The 19,390-nt window shown below is 48.4% G+C and overlaps 1 protein-coding gene across 1 annotated transcript in view; it reads left to right on the forward strand.

The window, feature by feature from the left end:
* Positions 1–1,300: 1,300 nt before the first annotated feature.
* The window catches only part of LOC101413789 (growth/differentiation factor 10-like), a 75,932-nt gene continuing 57,842 nt past the window's right edge, over positions 1,301–19,390 (forward strand). The window contains 1 exon segment of the mRNA XM_058299532.1: positions 1,301–1,395. Coding sequence (XP_058155515.1) covers positions 1,301–1,395 — 95 coding nt within the window.

A 19,390-nucleotide genomic window follows, 5' to 3' on the forward strand; every position in this document is an offset into this window, starting at 1 on the left:
TAGAAATAGGAGTAAATATAGGTATATGTGTAGGAGTAGGTATAGGAATAGGTGTAAGTATAGGAGTAGGTGTAGGAGTAAGTGTAGGTGTAGGTATAGGTGTAGCTGTAGGAATAAAAGTAGGTGAAGGTATAGGTGTAGGTGTAGGTGTGGGAATAGGAATAGGTATAGGTATAGGTGTAAGAGTAGATGTAGGTGTAGGAGTAGGAATAGGGTAGGTGTAGGAGTAGGTGTAGGTGTGAGTAGGTGTAGGAGTAGGTATAGGTGTAGGAGTAGGTGTAGGAATAGGAGTAGGTGTAGGTGTAGGAGTAGGGGTAGGTACAGGTGTAGGTGTAGTGTAGGAGTAGGTGTAGGAGTAACTGTAGGGGTAGGTATAGGTGAGGAATAGGAGTAGGTGAAGGTGTAGGTATAGGAGTGGGAATAGGTATAGGTATAGGTGTAGGTGTAGGTATAGGTGTAGGAGTAGATGTAGGGTAGGAGTAGGTGTAGGAGTAGGAGTAGGTATAGGTGTAGGTGTAGGAATAGGGGTAGTATAGGAGTAGGTGTAGGAGTAAGTGTAGGTATAGGTATAGGTGTAGGTGTAGGAATAGGTGTAGGTGTAGGAGTAAGTGTAGGAATAGGAGTAGGTATAGGTGTAGGTGTAGGGATAGGTGTAGTATAGGAGTAGGTGTAGGAGTAAGTGTAGGTATAAGTATAGGTGTAGGTGTAGGAATAGGTGTAGGAGTAGGAGTAGGAGTAGGTGTTGGTGTAGGTGTGAGTAGAGGCTTAAGGTAGAGGCTGTAGGTGGAGGTAGAGGTCTACATACTTCTATGTCTCCCATCGGTTGCTTCTCTGGAGGGTTCTGACTGGTACTAGTGATGAGTGAAACCTCAAACAATTGCCCTGACACCCTCCACCATTCAGCGGTTACCAGGGCCAAAATCCACCCCGCAGCACTGCGCCCCAGGGCGGGGGAGGGAGAGGACAGGGCACAGAGGAGACCACACAGAACTCGGAGGAGAGGGCAAGGAAGCATTCGCCATCTGCCCTTAAACTGAGCCTCCGTGGCCTCCTCCCCCAGGGGAGGGAGGTTCTCCTGTCGATTGCTGCTGAATTCACTGAAGATCGCCTTGTAGAGCCCGAGGAGCTTAGAATGGAAAACTGAGATCATCAAGTCTAACTCCTCACTTTCATGCCCAGGAGAGAAAGGCCCAGAGGGAGACATGAGTTAGCAACAAGAGCTAGAGCAGAGCTATGGCTTCTGGGGTCTGGGTCCTTTCCCACACATCGGCTCACACGCGGTTGCTTCAAACCAGGAGCCATGAAGGGCACTGGAAGAAAGGAGCAAGGTTTCACAGCAGATGTGATGATAGAGAAGATCAGGAAAATTCTGAAGCTGGAGGAATTCTGGCAGAGGTGAGTGCTTCCCACACAGCCCTCCACGTAATGGATGGGGCTCTGGGGGCAAGCATGCAACAGTGCGCCACAAGGCAGGAGCCAGGCTGAGCAGCAAGGCTCTGGGCTCTGAGGTCGGAACACAGTAGCACAAGCCCTGGGTCTGCCAGCTGCTCAGGTTGTTCCAGCACCCCTACCTCCTCCATCACCTGGGGACCCCTGTGCCAGCACCACAGGCTGCATGAGGGTCAAACAGAGTCACACTGCCAGGCTGGGCTGAAAACAGTCACCACCCCAGAGGCCCAGAGCAGGCTTGGGGGATGGGGGGGGGGCTCGGGACCAGGGCCTCACAGAGATGCTGGGCATTGCCCTTCCCCGTGGTCATCTCTTTCCTCTCCACACTGGGGCGTGGAAGCTGCAGACTGCCCCCCATGTGCGTCCCATCACCCCCAGGTCTGGGCCGATAGCTGCCAGCTGGCCACCACTGTGTTTTCCACATGGCAGGGGTCCAGCCGTGGCTGCTATGCTGGGCGGTGACTCACAGCTGGCAGGACAGGCCCAGCACACTGGAAATCAGGCTCCGGGATGGGCCACCATGCCAGCTTTGTTCTCCCATGCCTCTTTGGTGTGTGACTCCCCCATTGTGGCTTGCAGTGGCTGCTGGACCCTGCTGTTTCTGGGCTCGAGCGTCTGCTCGGCTGGGCAGGCCGGGCTGGTGGCCGCAGGGTGGCAGGGGGAGGGTGGGGGCCATGGGGGGAGTCTCTGGCTCGGGCAGCCCCGGGCTTCCTTCCTGGCATGTGGGGCTTGCTGGGTGGTCGTGGAAGAATGATAAGTCCTCCTCGGAGCCTGTTCTGAATGGGCAGATCCCAAACCACAGGGCTGGCTGGGCGCTGCCCTGCTGGGCTTGGGCCCTGGCCCAGGTGCTCAATAATGTCTGTGAAGATGTGGGATGGACCAAAGAGAAGCCTCCCAGGGCCCACGGGGCAGCCAGCCCTGCCTTGGGAAAGAGCACTTGGGGCCTGGGGGCACTTGGTGAGTGGAAAAGGCCCTGGCCCAGCAGAGAAGGCCTGGGAGATGGCAGCAGTGGCCCTTAACTCCCAGGCAGGCAGTGTTACACGGCACATGAGCTGCAGAGCCACAGAGAACTGGGTTCAAATCCCAGCTCTGCTTCTAGACCCTGCTAAGGACATGGGCCAGTTGACAAGACTCTAATCCCCAGTTTCTTCACCCCAAAAATGAGAATCCTGATACCTTCCTCTGGGGAATTCAGATGTTTAACAGCTGCAACACATACAGATGTGCCCAGCATTGTATCTGCTCAGTAAATGTAGCCCCCCACACACAGCTCACAGGGCACATGTGTGCCCATGCACACATGCACACACATCACACACACATGCACAAACTGTACACATGTACCTGCCCCTGCACACATGTGCACATACATGGACACACACGTGCCCACACATGCCAACCACCTTCTTCTGGCGCCCACGGGGCAGGGATGCCATGCTCAGAGGGTCTTCCTCACTGGGTGAAGTCCCTTCCTCCCGATCCATGAAACTTTCCTGTGGTCCAGTACTCTGGGGGCTGCCGATTCACCACCACTCTCGACACTCCTGCCAATAGTGCCAACAGTGAGCTCCATGGGCCTGGTTTGGTGAGCACATCACGGTCACAGATATTACTTCCCATAACCAGCCATTCGCTGCCATTAGGCAAAGCCTCACACCAAAGCAGGAAAATGTAGACTGCAAATCAGGGTGGGCTGAATGGAGGAGGAGGCCAGGGAGCCAAGTAGCTGTGCAGGCACAGGCAGGTGGGACTTGCCCAGCCGTCCAGGAGGAGTCTACACGAGAATGCAAATGCCCAGCTTCTAAGGGGCCCTACTTGTCCTTCTGCCCAAGCCCCATGGGAGGCTGGAGCCACTTCCACGGATGCCGCCCTTGATGGGCTCTGTCCTGGGCAGGGCTCAGTGACAACAGGACTCAGAGGAGCCACACCTGCTCCTGGGGTTTCCAGCAACCGACCCCGGTTCCATTGCCTGGCACCACTCAACAGAGCCCAGCTCCTGCAGACAAGCTGAAGATGCCCCGTGGGTTCCCTGAGCCTTCTCAAGCCAAGAAGAAACCCCAGAACATTGGTCCACCTATCCCTGCAGGGAAGGCTTCCCAGAGCCCCGTTCCCTTCTGGGATTGCTGGCAAAAAACAAACACATCAGCTTTACGCTGTGAGAAAAGGACTCCGAGGAGCCTCTTTGGGGAGCCTGTATGGCTGAGCCTCTGTCTGGGCCCCACGGAAGCTGGCCAGGCTGAGGCCAGGGCGGCTGGGAGAAGCGGGCTCACCCCAGTAGTGGCAGCTCCCACCACACGACTCTCAGCTTTTCCATCAGAATTCGGAGGCAAGAATAGTAACTGCTTGCTCGTAAAGAGCTGGGAGCTCAGGGGAGAAAAGGTGTCTGGCAAGTGTGAAATGCTATTCCTGGCACGTTCTGAAGGATGGAATGGAAAATCACCAACAAAAAGGGGGAGCTCAGAGGAAGCCATGTGTCAGTTCCTCTGAACAAATGGACACAAGAAAAAAGGGGCCCCAGGGGCTGGTGGGGGGTGGGAGGAGAGACAGGTGAGCCAGAGGGAAGGTTGCTGCTTCTGAGCTGCTCCCAGCAGAAGGGACCCAGGAGAGAAGCAGCCTGGGCTGGGGCTGTGGCAGAGGAGCGACCTCGGCCAGGAGATGACTTCTAGGCCACGGGACATTCCCTAACTGGACCCCACTCTGCGTATTCCCATCAGGGACCCCACCCAGCTGCATCCATCCCATGATGAGGACAAACTAGGAACCCTTGTAGATGATTAAGAGTTCAGAATGCATATGGCTGAAGATCAGCTTCCTAAAAGACTCACAAGAGGACATCCAAGAGGACAAACCAAGCAAGGGGATGATACGGAATGTAACAAATAATAGCAGTTGAGTCGGAGGTGGGGGTAGATGGAGGGGGTAGTTTGACCTCAGCAGAAACTCTGGGAATGGGGGTTGAAGACAAGAGGCAGACAGCAGAGAGCTGAATTGAAATCTGTCCGTGGAAGAATAGCACCTGTCACCAATACCCCTTACACCTGCCGCCAACCAAGAATCCAGAAAACTCTTTCTAGAAAATTATTTAACTCGCTTCCTGGGGAGAACTGGGGCTGATAGTATGGGCATTGGCATTTCAGGCCCAGCGGTCAATGTTGGGGCACTCCAGACAGATCGCCATTGTGCACCCCAAGGAAATGGTGGCCAGCTGATAAGCCCAGGTGCCCAGAACCCCCAAGATACAGCTCACTCAGGAGAGAAGCCCCTGGAGAAAGGACACAGAACCAAAACCACTGCTGCAGGGATGCTGGGCTTATCCACAGCAGGCTCCACGCACCAAGCACCTGGAAGAACCAAACGACTCTCAAGTAGGAATGTGCCCAGAGAGCCATGTGCAATGGAAAGATGGAGAAAGCAAGGGTAAGACAGATACTCAAGGATGTAGAGATAATTCATGGGACAAAGAGAACCAGAAATAAAATAAAGTGAAAAATAAAAACCAAACAACTCTAGTTGGTATTCTCAGAAATCCAATAAAATTGTATATCCATAAAAGAATATTCCCAGGAAAAAAGAAAGAATTCTTTGACATTATGTGATCCACCATTTCCTGGTCCCAAATAAACCAGAATAAAGATAAAGTTCAAGGAAACTGACATAAGGCAAAAAAGCAAGAAGAAGGAATTTCAGATTAAAATGGCCATATAGTATCTATTAGGATGAATGATAAAACACTATACCATATCCTGGTGATGTTTGAAGACGTCATATGCTGAGAAAAAATATATTATCAACAGTAAATGAATGAGAAACAGACTGGCATCTCATTAACAAACTTACTATAAATATGAGAAGTTGACAAAATCAAAATCAAAATGAAAAAGATTTTAACATATTCTGTGTCCCTAGTTGAGCGAATAAGGATGTCAATCCTGCCCAAATTAACACAAATATCGGATTACTCTGCCTGACTCCTGACAGTGGAGGATTGAGCATATGACCAATTAGATTCCCACAGCAGACTCTGAATCTAGTCCAGGATTGCAAAGAATCAGGGGAAAGTTTATAATTCACCCTAGTTATTGTGGTGATGGTGATGGTGGTTGAGTGATGGTGGTGATGAGATGGTATTGGTGGAGATGGTGGCTGTGCAGATGGTGGTAGTGATGGTGGGAAGTGGTGGAGACAGTTGTTGCAATGCTGATGGGTGATGAAGGTGGTAGTGATGGTTGCAGGTTGTGAACATGGTAGTAATGGTGGTGAATGATGGTGGGAAGTGGTGATGATGGTGGCAGTGATAGTGGTGGGCAATGATGGTGGCAGGTGATGGTGGGAAGTGGTAGAGATGGTGGTGGAGAGAGTGATGGGTGGTGATGGTGGTAGTGATGGTGATTCAGGGTGATGTTGGGAAGTGGTGATGGATGTTGGTGGGAAGCAGTAGAGATAATGGTGGAGATGGTGGTGAGTGGCGATGGTGGTGGTGATGGTGTGGGTGATGGTGGGAAGTAATGGATTTGGTGGTCGTAAGAGGTGTTGGCAATAGTGGAGAAGATGGTGGTGATAATGGTGATAAGGGGGATGAGGGGAGTGGGGGTAAAGTTGATGGTGGGTGGGATGGCATCATCCAGTATCCAGGGTCTAGTAGAGACAATGGCAGCAGAACCAGAAGAGCCTCTTAGCAGCAAGAGCCCAGGGGCAATCCTCCAGACCATCCCCACTGTGTCTGCCTGGCTGTGTTCTTGACTCTTTGACTTCCCTCTACCCAGGCCTTGCTTGGAGAGTGGTTTTCAAACATCACATCCCTTCACTGAGGCACCCAATTTCCATCTGGCTAACTTCAATAAACTAACAAGCACACTGAATTGTACAGCGAGTTTTCTAATCACAAATCAAGGCAGGTTTTAATAGTCAAGGCATGAAACAAGAAATACTTCTCTAAAAAAAAGACTCACTAATTGAACCTTAAACTTTAAAACAATCTAACAGAAAAAGGGGAAGAGTCAAGTTATTAGAGATACTTCATACAAGAAGTAGGGCAGGCTGATAAATGACAAAAAGATACTTCACCTTAACTAGTAATCAAGTAAATACAGACTAATACAATGAAATACCATATTTTGCTCTTCACAGGAGTAAAAATGAAAATGATATATGATATCCAACATGTGACCTGGGTGGGAAAAAAAAGGCTCTTTTACAAAGCAGTGGGGAATATAAAAAGGTATAGTTTTTGATAGGAAATTGAATGATACCTCCCAACATTTTAAGTGGAAATTTCTTCTGCTTCAAGTATGTTATCTCTTCTAACTTATTTAGTAGAAATACTTACTCAAGGGTACAAAGATATTACTAGTTGGGCTATTTATAGCAGCAAAGAGACTTTTGACAACCCAAATATCCATCAAAAGGGGAATAGTTACAGAAAATATGGAAAACTCAAGTAGGATTAAAAAGAATGAAATAAATCTTATTTACTGACCTGGAAGACATCTTGGTTAACTGGGTTGTGTGGGGGGGAGAGCAATTGTAGAACACTATATATGGCATGATTCAATGTATCTTTAAAAATTAAAAGAAATATTATAGGAAGAGGTGGCTATGTGTGAATACTTCTTGAGCCTCTGGGAAACATCATATCACACAACTAGCATGTATTATTTCTGCAATGTCTCAGCCAAAGTAAAAGTCAAAAGGACCTGGAGTGTCCAGAACATCCCTGTAGGACTAAATCTCTGTGGAGTGTGGAGTCGTTGTCATGCATGACCGTGCAGTGCACAGCGGTGGGCAACGAGGCTGGAGCAAGCTGGAGTTTGGCCTCCACCCAGATGTTCCTGAGGGGCTGGAGTGGAGGTGGGTAGGAGGAAGGCTGAAGGAGTCCCTGGATTTAAACTAAAAATGTCCCTTGGAGACTGTATTAGTCAGCCAAAGGTGTGCTGATGCAAAATACCAAAAATTGGATGGTTTTTATAAAGGGTATTTATTTGGGTTAGGAGTCTTACAGATACCAGGCCATAAAGCATAAGTTACTTCCCTTGCCAAAGTCTATTTGGAGCAAGATGGCTGCCGATGTCTGTGAGGGTTCAGGCTTCCTTCATTCCTAGAGCTTGTTTTACTCTGACTTCAAGGTTCTTTCATTCCTGGAGCTGGCTTCTCTTTCCTCTGTGTGCTGACTTCCCAGGGCTCCAGTTTAAGTCTTCAGCATCAAACTCCAAAATCAAAACTCCAACATTAAAAGCCCTATTGACATGATTCAATCAAAGCCCTAATCATAACTCAATTATGCCCAGGTAGAGACCAGATTACAAACATAAGCCAATATTTCTTTTTGGAATTCATCAATAATATCAAACTGCTGCACTCCATTCTCTGAATTCCAAAAAGACATTGCAATAATCGAAAAAACCTTAAATCAACTTACCCCACTCAGCTAACATGGAGTTGAAGAATGTCAACCACCACAACTTGGAGCCTAGAGTGCCTACAATTGAAAGCAGGAGGATTGCATCCAGTATCCATGTGGAATCTAAGCCTCCTCTTGACATAGATGTGCAATGGACACAACCAATCCAAGGTCCACAGAGAAAATGTGGCATTGGTGTGGGAAAAGTGGCCATGGTGGCTGCTGGGTGCAGGAAATGGGAGGAAGAGATGAGATGTGGAGGCGTTTTTGGGACTTAGAGTTGTCCTGGGTGGTGCTTCAGGGACAATTACTGGACATTGTAGATCCTCCCAGGGCCCACTGGATGGAACGTGGGAGAGTATGGGCTATGATGTGGACCATTGACCATGAGGTGCAGCGATGCCCAGAGATATACTTACCAAATGCAATGGATATGTCATGATGATGGGAGAGAGTGTTGCTGTGGGGGGAGTGGTGGGGTGGGGGTGGTGGGGTTGAATGGGATCTCATATTTTTTGAATGTAATATTTTTACAAAATGAATAAAAGAATTTAAAAAAAAAACACCTTAAATCAGTTACCATGCAACTACTAAATCATATCACAATCAACTTAAAGAAACTCAGTTTGTGCTGAGGCAAAGTCCTGTCTGCTATAGACCTCTGAAACTTACAAAACAATTCACCTACTTCCAATACACAAAGAGACAGACAAAAGACAAACATTTTTATTATAATAAGGTGAAATTGGGAGGAAAATATGAGTCATAGGTCCTCTACATTTCAGTAAACCTGCAGGGCATCCTCCATTCGATTATTCAATTTTAGTCTGAGAGTCATTCTTAAGATGATGGTTTCTTCTCCTTGAGGCCATGTAGGGATCTACCCTTTCCACTGGCTTGCCCAATGGCCATTTTCTTGGTTCCACCCTCAACAAACAAATGGATGTCAACCAAGCTCCAGACTTCTCCCTCCAAGAGTGCTGGGTGATTGCCACACCTTACCCAATCTTTGAGTTAGAGTCTTAACCTCCTAATACAGTGATGTGAAGATAACATTCCCCCTAAACTTTGGCATACAGGCTCAACCCTCTCAGAGCAATGAGTTGACCACTTGGCCTTCCCTAATCTTTGGGGGTCAGGTCCACCCCTCTTAGACATGTGGGGTGCTGACCTTAACCATCCTAATCCTTGGGGAATGTGTTCCACCCTCTCCATACCTCAGGGCAGCAAAACTCTCCCAGAACATTGGGTGGGATATCCACCCTCTTCAACTGCTGGGGTAAACTCACCCTCTCTGTACACATGGGTGGGGTCCTTCTCTTGACTCAAGGTGATGTCATAATCCCAGATCTCAGTTTCCATGGTTTTCCTCTTGAAGTCATTTCCCCTTAAATTTCTCCTTTCCATGTCCCTTTTATTCCAGGCTGACAGTAGTTTTGTTCATACAGCTCTCTCGAAAAGTCTGTTGGTTTAGCATGCAGGAAGCAAGGGTCCAAGCCATCAGACAGTAAGACTTTTCACAAGTCTTCCCAAGATAACTGCATCTTCAATCCTGATTTACAAGTTCCAAGTTTAGTTAAGTCCTCCAAGAGGGCACTTTCATCTGGGAGCTTGATTTCCAAAGGCCTGAAATTTCCAGAATCAGTTTCTGTGTTCTTTGAACTCAACAGTTCAATCCTCAGCATATCTCTTTTATCTAGCATTTTGTTATAAGCTGCAAGTTGAAGCCAAGCCACATTCTCTGGGTTTACTTTGGAAAGTTCTTCAGCTAAATGCCCAGGCTCGCCATTTTCAAATTCTGCCTTCCATAAAACACCAGGAGTTAATCTTGCTAAGTTCTCTGCAACTTTAAAACACCTTTCCTTCAGTTTCCAATAATAGTTTCATCATTTACTTCTAAGGCATCATAAAAAGTCTCTTTAACATCCATATTACTATCAACAATCTCTTCAAAGCACTGCAGGTCTTTTCTTTCAAGCATCTCACAATTCCTCCAAAAAATACACCTTACCCATTTATAAAACCATTCCAGCATTTCGGTAATTGCAAAAGCACTTTCCCACTCCTGGTACCAAATTCTGTATTAATCAGCCAAAGGGGTGCTGGTGCAAAATACTAGGAGTTGGTTGGTTCTTATAAAGGGTGTTTATTTGGGGTAGGAACTTACAGATACCAGGCCATAAAGCATAAGTCACTTCCCTCATCAAAGTATATTTTCACTTGTTGCAGCAAGATGGCTGCTGATGTCTGCAAGGGTCCAGTCTTCTTGAGATCTTCTGGGCTCAGCATCTCTGTTTTCTCCACAAGGTCAGCTGTAGACTATGAGGCTCTCTAGGCTTTGCCTCTCTCTACAAGGTCAGCTGTAGCTATCAGGAAAATAGCCCTGTCTCTCTCCCTGGGGCTCCAGCTTCAGCATCAAACTCAAACATCAAAACTCCAACATTAAAAGCTCTCAACTCTGTCCTTCCCCAACCCTTTTATCTGTGAGTCCCCACCCACCAAGGGGCAGGGACTTAACACCCTAATGGCATGGCCCAATCAAAGCCCTAATCATAACTCAGTCATGCCCAGGTACAGACCAGATTACAAACATAATCCAATATTTCTTTTTGGAATTCATCAATAATATCAAACTGCTACAGAGGCTAAGCCAAGCTAATGGGGAAACCTGCTGAAAAGAGGAAAAGTCACCTTGTCTGAGAATTGCCCAGGTGCCTTAATTGCCCATCGGAGGAATGAAAATAATAGGAAGGAAAGCATTCCTCTTCCCCACAATAAACACTATCATGGACAGATGAAAAGAACTGGCAAAAGATGTTTTTGTGACCCAGTAAGTATCACACACCCTGCCCACCGCACCTCCTGATTGAGCATTACTGGGCAGCTGGCTGTATTTTGCAACCTGATGTCTCTTTGATTTATGAAACCAAAGTAAATGACAAGCCAGGCCCATAAAAATTCTTCAGAGATTCAGCATCACTTCCCATTTCATTTTATAGCAAGTTTGAAAAGACGCTCATGCTTGTGATGGGATGGAGTCAAATGCAGGGACCAAGCATGGGGTGTTCTTGGGTCGGTGGGCATTTCTTTGAGGGTGGGTCCTGGTCAAGCTAAATGCTGTGTCCCCTGCCAGGGAGCATGCCAGGCAAGGCTTGGGGGCTGGGACAGAGCTGGCTAGGCTGGGGAGTTGGGTCAGCTTGCCATTAGGAACCTGGCATAGCATGTACCTGGCAGAGGTATGTGCTCTTAAGAGTGAACAGTCTGCCCCTTACCCCACGTTGGCCGCTTTCTTTATTTGAATGCCTACAAAAGGCTGATGGGAAAGCTCCCTGGAAACAGTGTGAGGAAACAGATCTTAATATCAGATGATTTTGGGTCCAAATCATACTTTTGAGTAACTTCAGGTAAATCTCTTCTCGGAACCCGGTTTTCCTTTCCTATAAAATGGGCCTGATAGCATCTGCCCCATATGGCTGCTGGGCATATTAAAGTCATCTACTTCAAGTATCTGGCATTATCAATAAAGAGCATTTCTTATTTCCCACCGAGTCCCTTCTCAGCAGCTTCTGGGCTGAAGGAGGCACCAAAGCAGGGAGAGCCCTCCCTTGTCTCAGGCGACTTCCCCAGGTTGGGAGAGCCCCGCATCACCCCCATCCTTCAGAGCAGAGGCCGGGGTCCTCCCACTTGGCCTCCCCCAGCCCCAGGGTCTCACTGTCCCATTTTCTACTGAGAACTTGACACCCCCTCTTTCCTCACCGTGAGTTCCCGGGTGACTACTGAGAGCCGGGGCAGCCAGCCGAAGCTCTACCCTCCGAGCCAGGTCCTCACTGGGAGGAATCTAGGGAGGGCTTGAAAGAAAAGCAGCTTCAGAGCCAAGCTGACCCCATCAAATGCCCTCCCCAGGCCCCCACCCAGGGTCTGTCACTCAGGAATCAGCTCAGAGTCCCGCAGCCCGGCCAGCATGTGCAGATGAATCAAAGGCTGTTGGAGCCCTCGGCCGCCACCACAGAGCAGGAGCCAGGCTCAGCTCAAAGCCAGGGGCTGTCAGCATGCCCTCCGCAACCGTGGACACCCAGCCCGGACTGCAGGGCCTCCAGAGCGTGGCTTACACAGGCTTCACAATACGCCCCAAGGGAAACTTGGAGATTGTCCTTGGAGGTCAACCAGAGGGCACTTTGCATCACCCCACAGTAGAAGAAATGATCTTATCCCGCTTTTTAGATGGTGAGAAAACTAGTCCGGTTTCACCTTCTTGGGAATCCATCAACTATTTCATGTAACATCCAAATGTCTATAAAAATATTAGAAAAAATTCATTTATTCTCTTTAAAGAATAATAGAATGGAACACAAACTACTCTTTTTATCCTCTATAGCCGAGCTGTCCAATTTGGTAGCCGCCAGTCATGCATGGTTACTAGGCACTTGAACTGTGGCTCATCTGAACTGAGATATGCTGTGTGTGTAAAATACACCAAGGATTTCAAATACATAGTAGGAAAAAAATGTTAAAATTAATGAGTTTTATATTGATTACTGTTGAAACACTCATATTTTCTATTCATTAAATTAAGTAAAGTATATTACTGAAATAAATTTGCCCTGTTTTTCTTTTTCTCATGTGGCCATGAGAAAATATAGAATGACACAGTGGGCTCACATTTGTGGCTCATGTTTATTTCCATTGGAAAGTGCCAATCCGGAGCTCCAAGCAGTAAGGTGAGCAGATGGGTTTTTCAGACAATTTCATCCAACATACCATGACCAAGTTGGGCAAGTTGGGCAAATTATTTAACCTCTGGGAACCCCAGGTTTTCTGATGGGAAGTGGGGCTACCAATACATTTCCCAGTGTTGGGAGGAGGATTGTGTAGACATGTGTAAGTGGTGTGCCTGGCAGGGGATTGTTCAAAGCAGAACTCAATAAACGATTATTCCCAAAGCCCTGGTTATAGGAAGAACAAACCATGCAGATAACTCTGTCTAATCCACACCAGCTGCAGGGCCAGCAGCTTTGTGAAGATGGAGTTTTAAACAAATATAGCAAAAGGGGAAGTAAAATAAGCTGGAGGAAGCTCCCAGTGCGACACTGCATTTGAACAGTTGAAGGTTTGGGAGGGTCCAGTCATTATTTGAGTTCATCGGCTCACGCAGCTTTAGAGCTTGCTCTAAAAGGTGGATTGTGGCCTTCAAGTAGCACACTGCAAAAGGTCAGTATTGACACTGTGTGTTTTGAACAAACCACAGCTGCACAGAGCCTGTGCTCGGCCTGCCCTCTCCACCACATGTACCTCCTGGGAGCCCCGAGGTGAAGTGGGGTCCTCCCCACTGCCCAGGCTGCAGGCATCACTCCACCTGCAGCAGCCCCAGGCACCAGCACAATCACAGATGCACTGGAGATGACCTGTCTCTATCGAGCTGGTCTCGTAGATGTAGTTGAGATGACATACGCTAGAGAGAAACAGGACATCTTGTTTTGGAGGGAAGGGCAGTGTCTTGGCTTAGTGGTCTGGACATTAAAGGCCTGGCTTGGGGGGGAGGGGGCAGTTTGTGACTACCAACTGGATCTAAGACCAAGGTGGGCTGTGGCTCCCCAAATCTCTCAAGACCAGAGATGAGGTCTGGGGGTACGGAGTGTCCAGAATGTGGAGCTATCAGCTCCCAGGGGTGGAGGTGAGTCTGAAAACCTGCTTCCTTCTGCACAGCATGTTCTAAGAGTGGGGGCTTCACAGTTGTGCCTTGTCTTAAGGAGGGTACTCAGAGAGAAGCCAGTTTATGGGAGAGTGATTGGAGGGGTGGGAGGGCTTGATCTGAAAAGAGAAACCTGGGGGATTCTTTGAACATTGGATCTACAGTGTGGGAAGAAAATTCTGACTTCGTTCTGCCTCTAGCTCCATGGGGGAAAAGGCGCCCATGGGTGGACTTTCTGGGAGAGAGGTGATCTTTCCCCTGTAAGGAGGAGGGTGTTTAATTGACCATGCCCTTCCACATTCCTACAAAGATTTAAAGTAAATTAAAGCTGCAGGGTGGCCACCAAGGACCACAAGCTGCTTCATCAGGCTGCAGACTTTGTGGCTCCAGAGGCACCTGAGTTGTCATGTGTGCTCCAGAGGGGACAACGTCATTAAATGATGACCTCCCACTCTGAGCCTGGAGAGGCAGATGCAGCACCCACAAAGCAGGTGGCCAGGGGGGGCCACAGGAAATGTTCTTAATGAGGAGTGCTTGGCTGGGCCTTCCCGGGAGGCTCAGAGGGTCTCTTTCTACCTGCTCCCCAGGTACCCTGCCCAGGCCTGTATTGGAATGCAGTGCCCACCTGCAGCCAAAGGAGCCTGCGTGGGAGGTTGGAAAGTTGGTTTTGGAACCTTCTTTGCCCCTGAAAAATGCATCCCCTTTTTATTCAGGCTCCCTTCCCCATCCCTTCTCCAGGCTCCAGTGAGTTCAAGTCCTGGTCCCACTGTGAGGCTGAAATGGGCTCCCAGACCAGCCCCCTCCCCAGTGCCACAGGAGAAAACACAGAGAGGAACTCAATGCCAAGAGCAGATGAAGCAACACCCAGAGTGGACGGAAGAGGGGGAAGGAGGCTAGGAGAAGAGTGTCAGAGATTCCTGGGAGGCGGTGGGCAGGGAGGATGCCTCCTGTCCACACAGGGGGAGCCAGCCCCTGGTCTGAGTGGTGTTTTTTCCAGCCTTCCCTGGGCCGTGGACTGTCAGGCCCCTGGGAATGGGCTTCTGCTGGGGCAGTCTGGGAGGCACCGTCGGTGCTTTCAGAGGCAGCTGCCTTTGGGGAATGGGAAGAGTGAGTCAGACGTGGTCCTTTGAGCCTGGGACCCCCTGGCCTGACACTGAGGAGGCAGGAAGGCATCTCTGGTTTGTCACCCTGTTTGGGCTGGGTGGTATCAGGGAGCAAAGCCCACACACGTGTTTGGATGACAGGCTTTTCCGGGGTGGGGGTCCATGCCCTCAGGAGCAGCAGCTTCTGGTGGAATTGTCCAAGGCTAGCCAAACACCCACCAGCCCCAGGTGCTCTCAAGACCCCTGAAGATTGTGGCTGTCCCAGCACCCGGCATGTGAGGAGGGGACGGCAAGGGGAGAGAGGAGGTGGGGTTCCGGGATACCTCCGGTCACACTCAGGCCGGCCTGCTTGGTGTGGGCGAGGGCGCTGGAGCAGACGACCCTGCTGAGAACATGGCAGGGCGACTGCTAAGGTCGATCTTTCCCATGGGAAATCAAGAACCTAGACATGCCCCTATCCTTGGATGGAATAGTTACACTTCTGGGAACTGACCCAAAAAAATGGATCCTATGTCTAAAAACAATATTACCCAAAGATGATCACTACATACTGTATTTGTAAGAGCTGAATGTTAAACCAAACTGATTAGGCAACAACAGGGAATCGTCAAATTAACCTACCTCATGCCACTAAGTGGAACATGTAGGGAAAAAGTGAAATTATATGGGAATATGTATCTGCTATTCAGTAACAAAAAAATCCTAATGTGCTTTCATACAACTCTATAAACCACAGTTGTGTAAAAAGACCAACACATCCTCAGCAAAATAAAGGAAGGAAAGGTATCCAGTGGGTCGTTAACTTCGTGTGATAGAAATGAGGATCATATTTTCTTTTTGGTATTTTCCAAACTATCCAGGAGCAGTGGATGTGTTGTGTATGTTAAGTTTTGCAAAGTAACTTTAGGTTTCAAAAGAATCAGTAGCCCTCCAGAGCACCCATAAGCAGCCCAGAGGTGGTGACAGAGCATCTCTGCTTGGGGTACTTCTGAGACCATGGGAGTAGGATGTCCTTTGAAGATGTGTCCTCCAGAGACAGTTGCTTGAGCCCCTGGCCCTGGTTCCATGTGCAGCCACGGGCCAGCCCCACCCCAACCCTCCCCCACAAGAGGGCCTGGAAGGCACCTGAGGAACCTGGCTGTCCACCGCCAGGAAGCTCAGTCTCCATGAGGCTGCAGGGGAGGATGTTTGTCCTCCCGGGTGGCCCTGGGACCCTTGAAAAAGCCCACGGATGCCCAGACCCCAAGCCCAACCCAGGACTGGCTGACCATGTGTTCTCACTCCTATGTGGTCAGTGTGGGGGAAGCATCCACAGGCAGAAGCAGCAGTGGCTAGAGGGTGGCCAGACACCATCTGCTTCTCCCCTTTGCTTCCTCCTCCTCCTCTCTCAAGTCCGTTCTTCTGAGGTTGACAGTCACAGAATGAATGGTTTTCTCACTCTGCCCATGGGTCTGGACCCAGCACAAAGGGATCAAGGTGCCACAAGTCCCCATCACTGGCAGCAGAGAGGCTGAGCTTTGTTGTGCCAGAGGACTGGTGAGATGACTCGTGGGTGGCAGTTGTTTGTCACACGTCTCTGTGTTTCTTCACCAAACCTGTGATTTTCCCATTATCCCCATCCGAGGAGGATGTTTCTGTCTTTCTGTTGAGTGTGCTTCCAAGCCCTGCAAAATTTAGCAAAAATAATGTGGTCCCAGGAAGAACATCTATGTCTGACGGGATTAGCAAAGTGGTCAGTTACAAAACCTCCCACTGGGTCAACTTGAGGGCTGATACAGCAGCTCTAATGTATCCAAAAAATAAAGATGATGGGGTGGGGGGTGGGGAGAGTCCTGGGACCCGAGATGGATAGAGCTAAAGAGGCATGCGCAGAGCATGCTGTGTGCTTGGTCCCCTTCCAGCTGGCAAAACTGAGGCTTGGAGGGAGGGGAAGTGCAGGATCAGGGCAGGAGCTAAGACACACCAGGCTATTAGAATACAGATGACCAAAGACCACCCCTACCGTGACACAGTCAGGCAGGAAAACAAACCGGGGACCTGGATGTTTGGAACTTTGTGGATGGCTTTCTGGGTGGCTAGTCTTTCCAGAATATTCAGACCTTAAAGAACTCCTATTGCAGGTGTAACATGGAGCATTTTGGGGACATTGGAATTGTCCTGCATGACATTGTGATGATGGCTACAGACCTCTGTCCATTTTGTCAAAAGCTATAAAAGTGCAATGCAAAGTGTAAACCGTAATGTACACTATGGACCATGGTTAGTAGCAGGGCTTCAATATGTGCTCATCGATTGTAACAAGTGCACCGCACTAACGAGCAATATTGTTAATGGGGGAAAGTGTGGGGGGAGGAGGGGTGGGGTAGATGGGAGTCCCCTATGTTTTCTTTGTAACATCTATGTAATCTAGAGCTTCTTTAAATATACAAATAAATAAATAAATCACTCCTATTTCCTGACCTGCAGGCTCTGCGATCACTTGTCAGCCAGGGGTCCACCTGCCCCAACTATCTCTCCCAGTCCATGACATGGAGGAAGAGCTCCTTGTCCCCCCCTCCTGCTCTCCAAGATGCTCAGGGCTATGGATTCCTGCCTGGGAAAATGTCCCCCTTCTGCCTGAAACTCCTGATGGCCCAGAGTTCAGATTGGGTCTGGAATGGGCCTCCACCTGGGGCAAAGCCTTAGAGACTCACCGAGGGGAAAACCTCATCAGACTCTGCCCTGCTCTGGGCATACAGCGAGGTCATAGCTCCATCAGGGACACAAATAACAAATTCCCCTGCGTTTGTGCTATGAGTCCCAGGTTACACTTCCCTAGGAGCTGGAAAATAGCAGAGGATGAGCTCCTCCCACGTGCCTGGTGAGCTGGGAAGGGGGTGATAGCAGAACTGCCATTGTACTACTGAGAACCTGAAGCTCAGAGCAGGTGAGTGGCTCATTTAAACTCACTAGTGAGCATGCGCGTGTGCTGGAGCCAGGAGCCAAACCTGGAGTGTTTCCTTCACATCCCATCCTGCCTCCACCACAATTTGATCACAGTGCTACCTTTTGAGGTAGGTGCCATTATCCCCAGTTTAGGAAGGGGAAAGCGGAGACCCAGAGAAATAGTGTAACAACTTAAGTGGTATTTATGTCCACTTAGTCCCCCAAATCCCAGGAAAGAGGCTGAGAGGGATTTAAAAACCATAAATCAAATCTATAAAGGGAAAATGGGAAAAAAGAGTGATGGCAGCAGATTAGAGATGTCAACCAAATTTTTGCAAGGTTAGAAATGTGAAAGTTAAGCTTACAGTTAGGGAGACAAGAAGAAGCATGTAGATTTGTCCCAAAACAACCTTGGAAAGGCTCTGGAATTGGAGGTCCAAGAAACTGCAAAGTCAGGCACAAGGGATGGGGCTAAAAACAGGAAGTCCTATAAAAACTCCCAATAAAGATTTCTCTTTGCCCAGTCTCCCCTCCCAGCATAGCCAGGCGACTTCCCTCCCTGAGCCAGCAGAGCACAATGTGTCCTTATTGAAGAAACTGACGTGGGACAGCTCTGAAGTCAGGGACGTTGGTTACTGCTGAAGACTTGGCTGAGGTGCCTTCCTGGAAAAGGGGTAAAGTGAACTTCTACAGATGGGACCTTCACAGCCCGCACCCTTCCCCACCCCGTTCCCTCAGTCCTGGCAGCCACACCCACCCCTCTGCTCCCAGGAGCTGATGACCTGCCCTGGGGAAAACGAACTGGCACATTGAGTGCCCAGTGGACTGGCCCACCATCAGCTGACCAGCCCCAGCCCTCACTCCCAACACACCTCGTCCTCACTTTCCAATCAGCTTTTGGTTCCTGAGTCAAGGTTTTGATTTTAAGTTTTGCTTTGTCAAGACTTCAGAAAGACAAATTGGAATTAATCAAACTCCTCAATTCATAGCTCACTCCCACCACTGGTGCCCATAAGCCCCTCTTTTGTTTTAGTTTTTTAACCCTTATCCTCAAGCCACCATCCCATCCCTCCATTCTAGTGTATTTAATATAATTCCATAAAGAAAATATATGATTGTGTTATATATGTATGAATGTCTAATTTTATATATATATAGATTTGAGGTTCAGATTTCATTCTATTTCTTACTCTCTTTCCTCAATTCCAACCTAACTCTTTGTGGTGTGCAGTTACATGGGTTTTGACAAAGGCTTAGAGTCATGTACCCACTACCAGTGTCCCACCCATGACATTCCATCACCCTAAAAATTCCCTTGTGCAGCCCTTTTGCAGCCAAATTCTCTCCCTCTCCCCCAACCCCTGACAACTGATGATGTTTTTTGTTCCTATCATTTTGCCTTTTGTAGAAGGCCACATAAGTGGAACCATTTTGATCTAGCTTCTTTGGATTAGCAATTTTTAAAAATTCACCATGTTATTACATGAATCAATAGTTTTGTTGTTGTTTTTAAATATCTGAGTTCTATGGATGGGCCAGTTTGTTTATCCTTTTACCTGTTGAATAATATCTTGATTGTTTTAGGAATTATAAATAAAGCTCCTATGAACATTCACATACAGGTTTTTCTGTGAACATAAGTTTTCAGTTCACTTGCGTAAATACCTAGGAGTGGAACTTCTGGGTCATATGATAAGTAGATGCTTACATTTATAAGAAACAACCAAATTCTTTTAAAAAGGGGTTGTGCCATTTTGCATTCCCACCAGCAATGAATGAGAGTTCCTGTTGATCCACATCCTTGTCAACATTTAATATTGTCAATTT

The sequence above is a fragment of the Dasypus novemcinctus genome, chromosome 6, assembly GCF_030445035.2.
Source record: "Dasypus novemcinctus isolate mDasNov1 chromosome 6, mDasNov1.1.hap2, whole genome shotgun sequence".
NCBI lineage: Eukaryota > Metazoa > Chordata > Mammalia > Cingulata > Dasypodidae > Dasypus > Dasypus novemcinctus.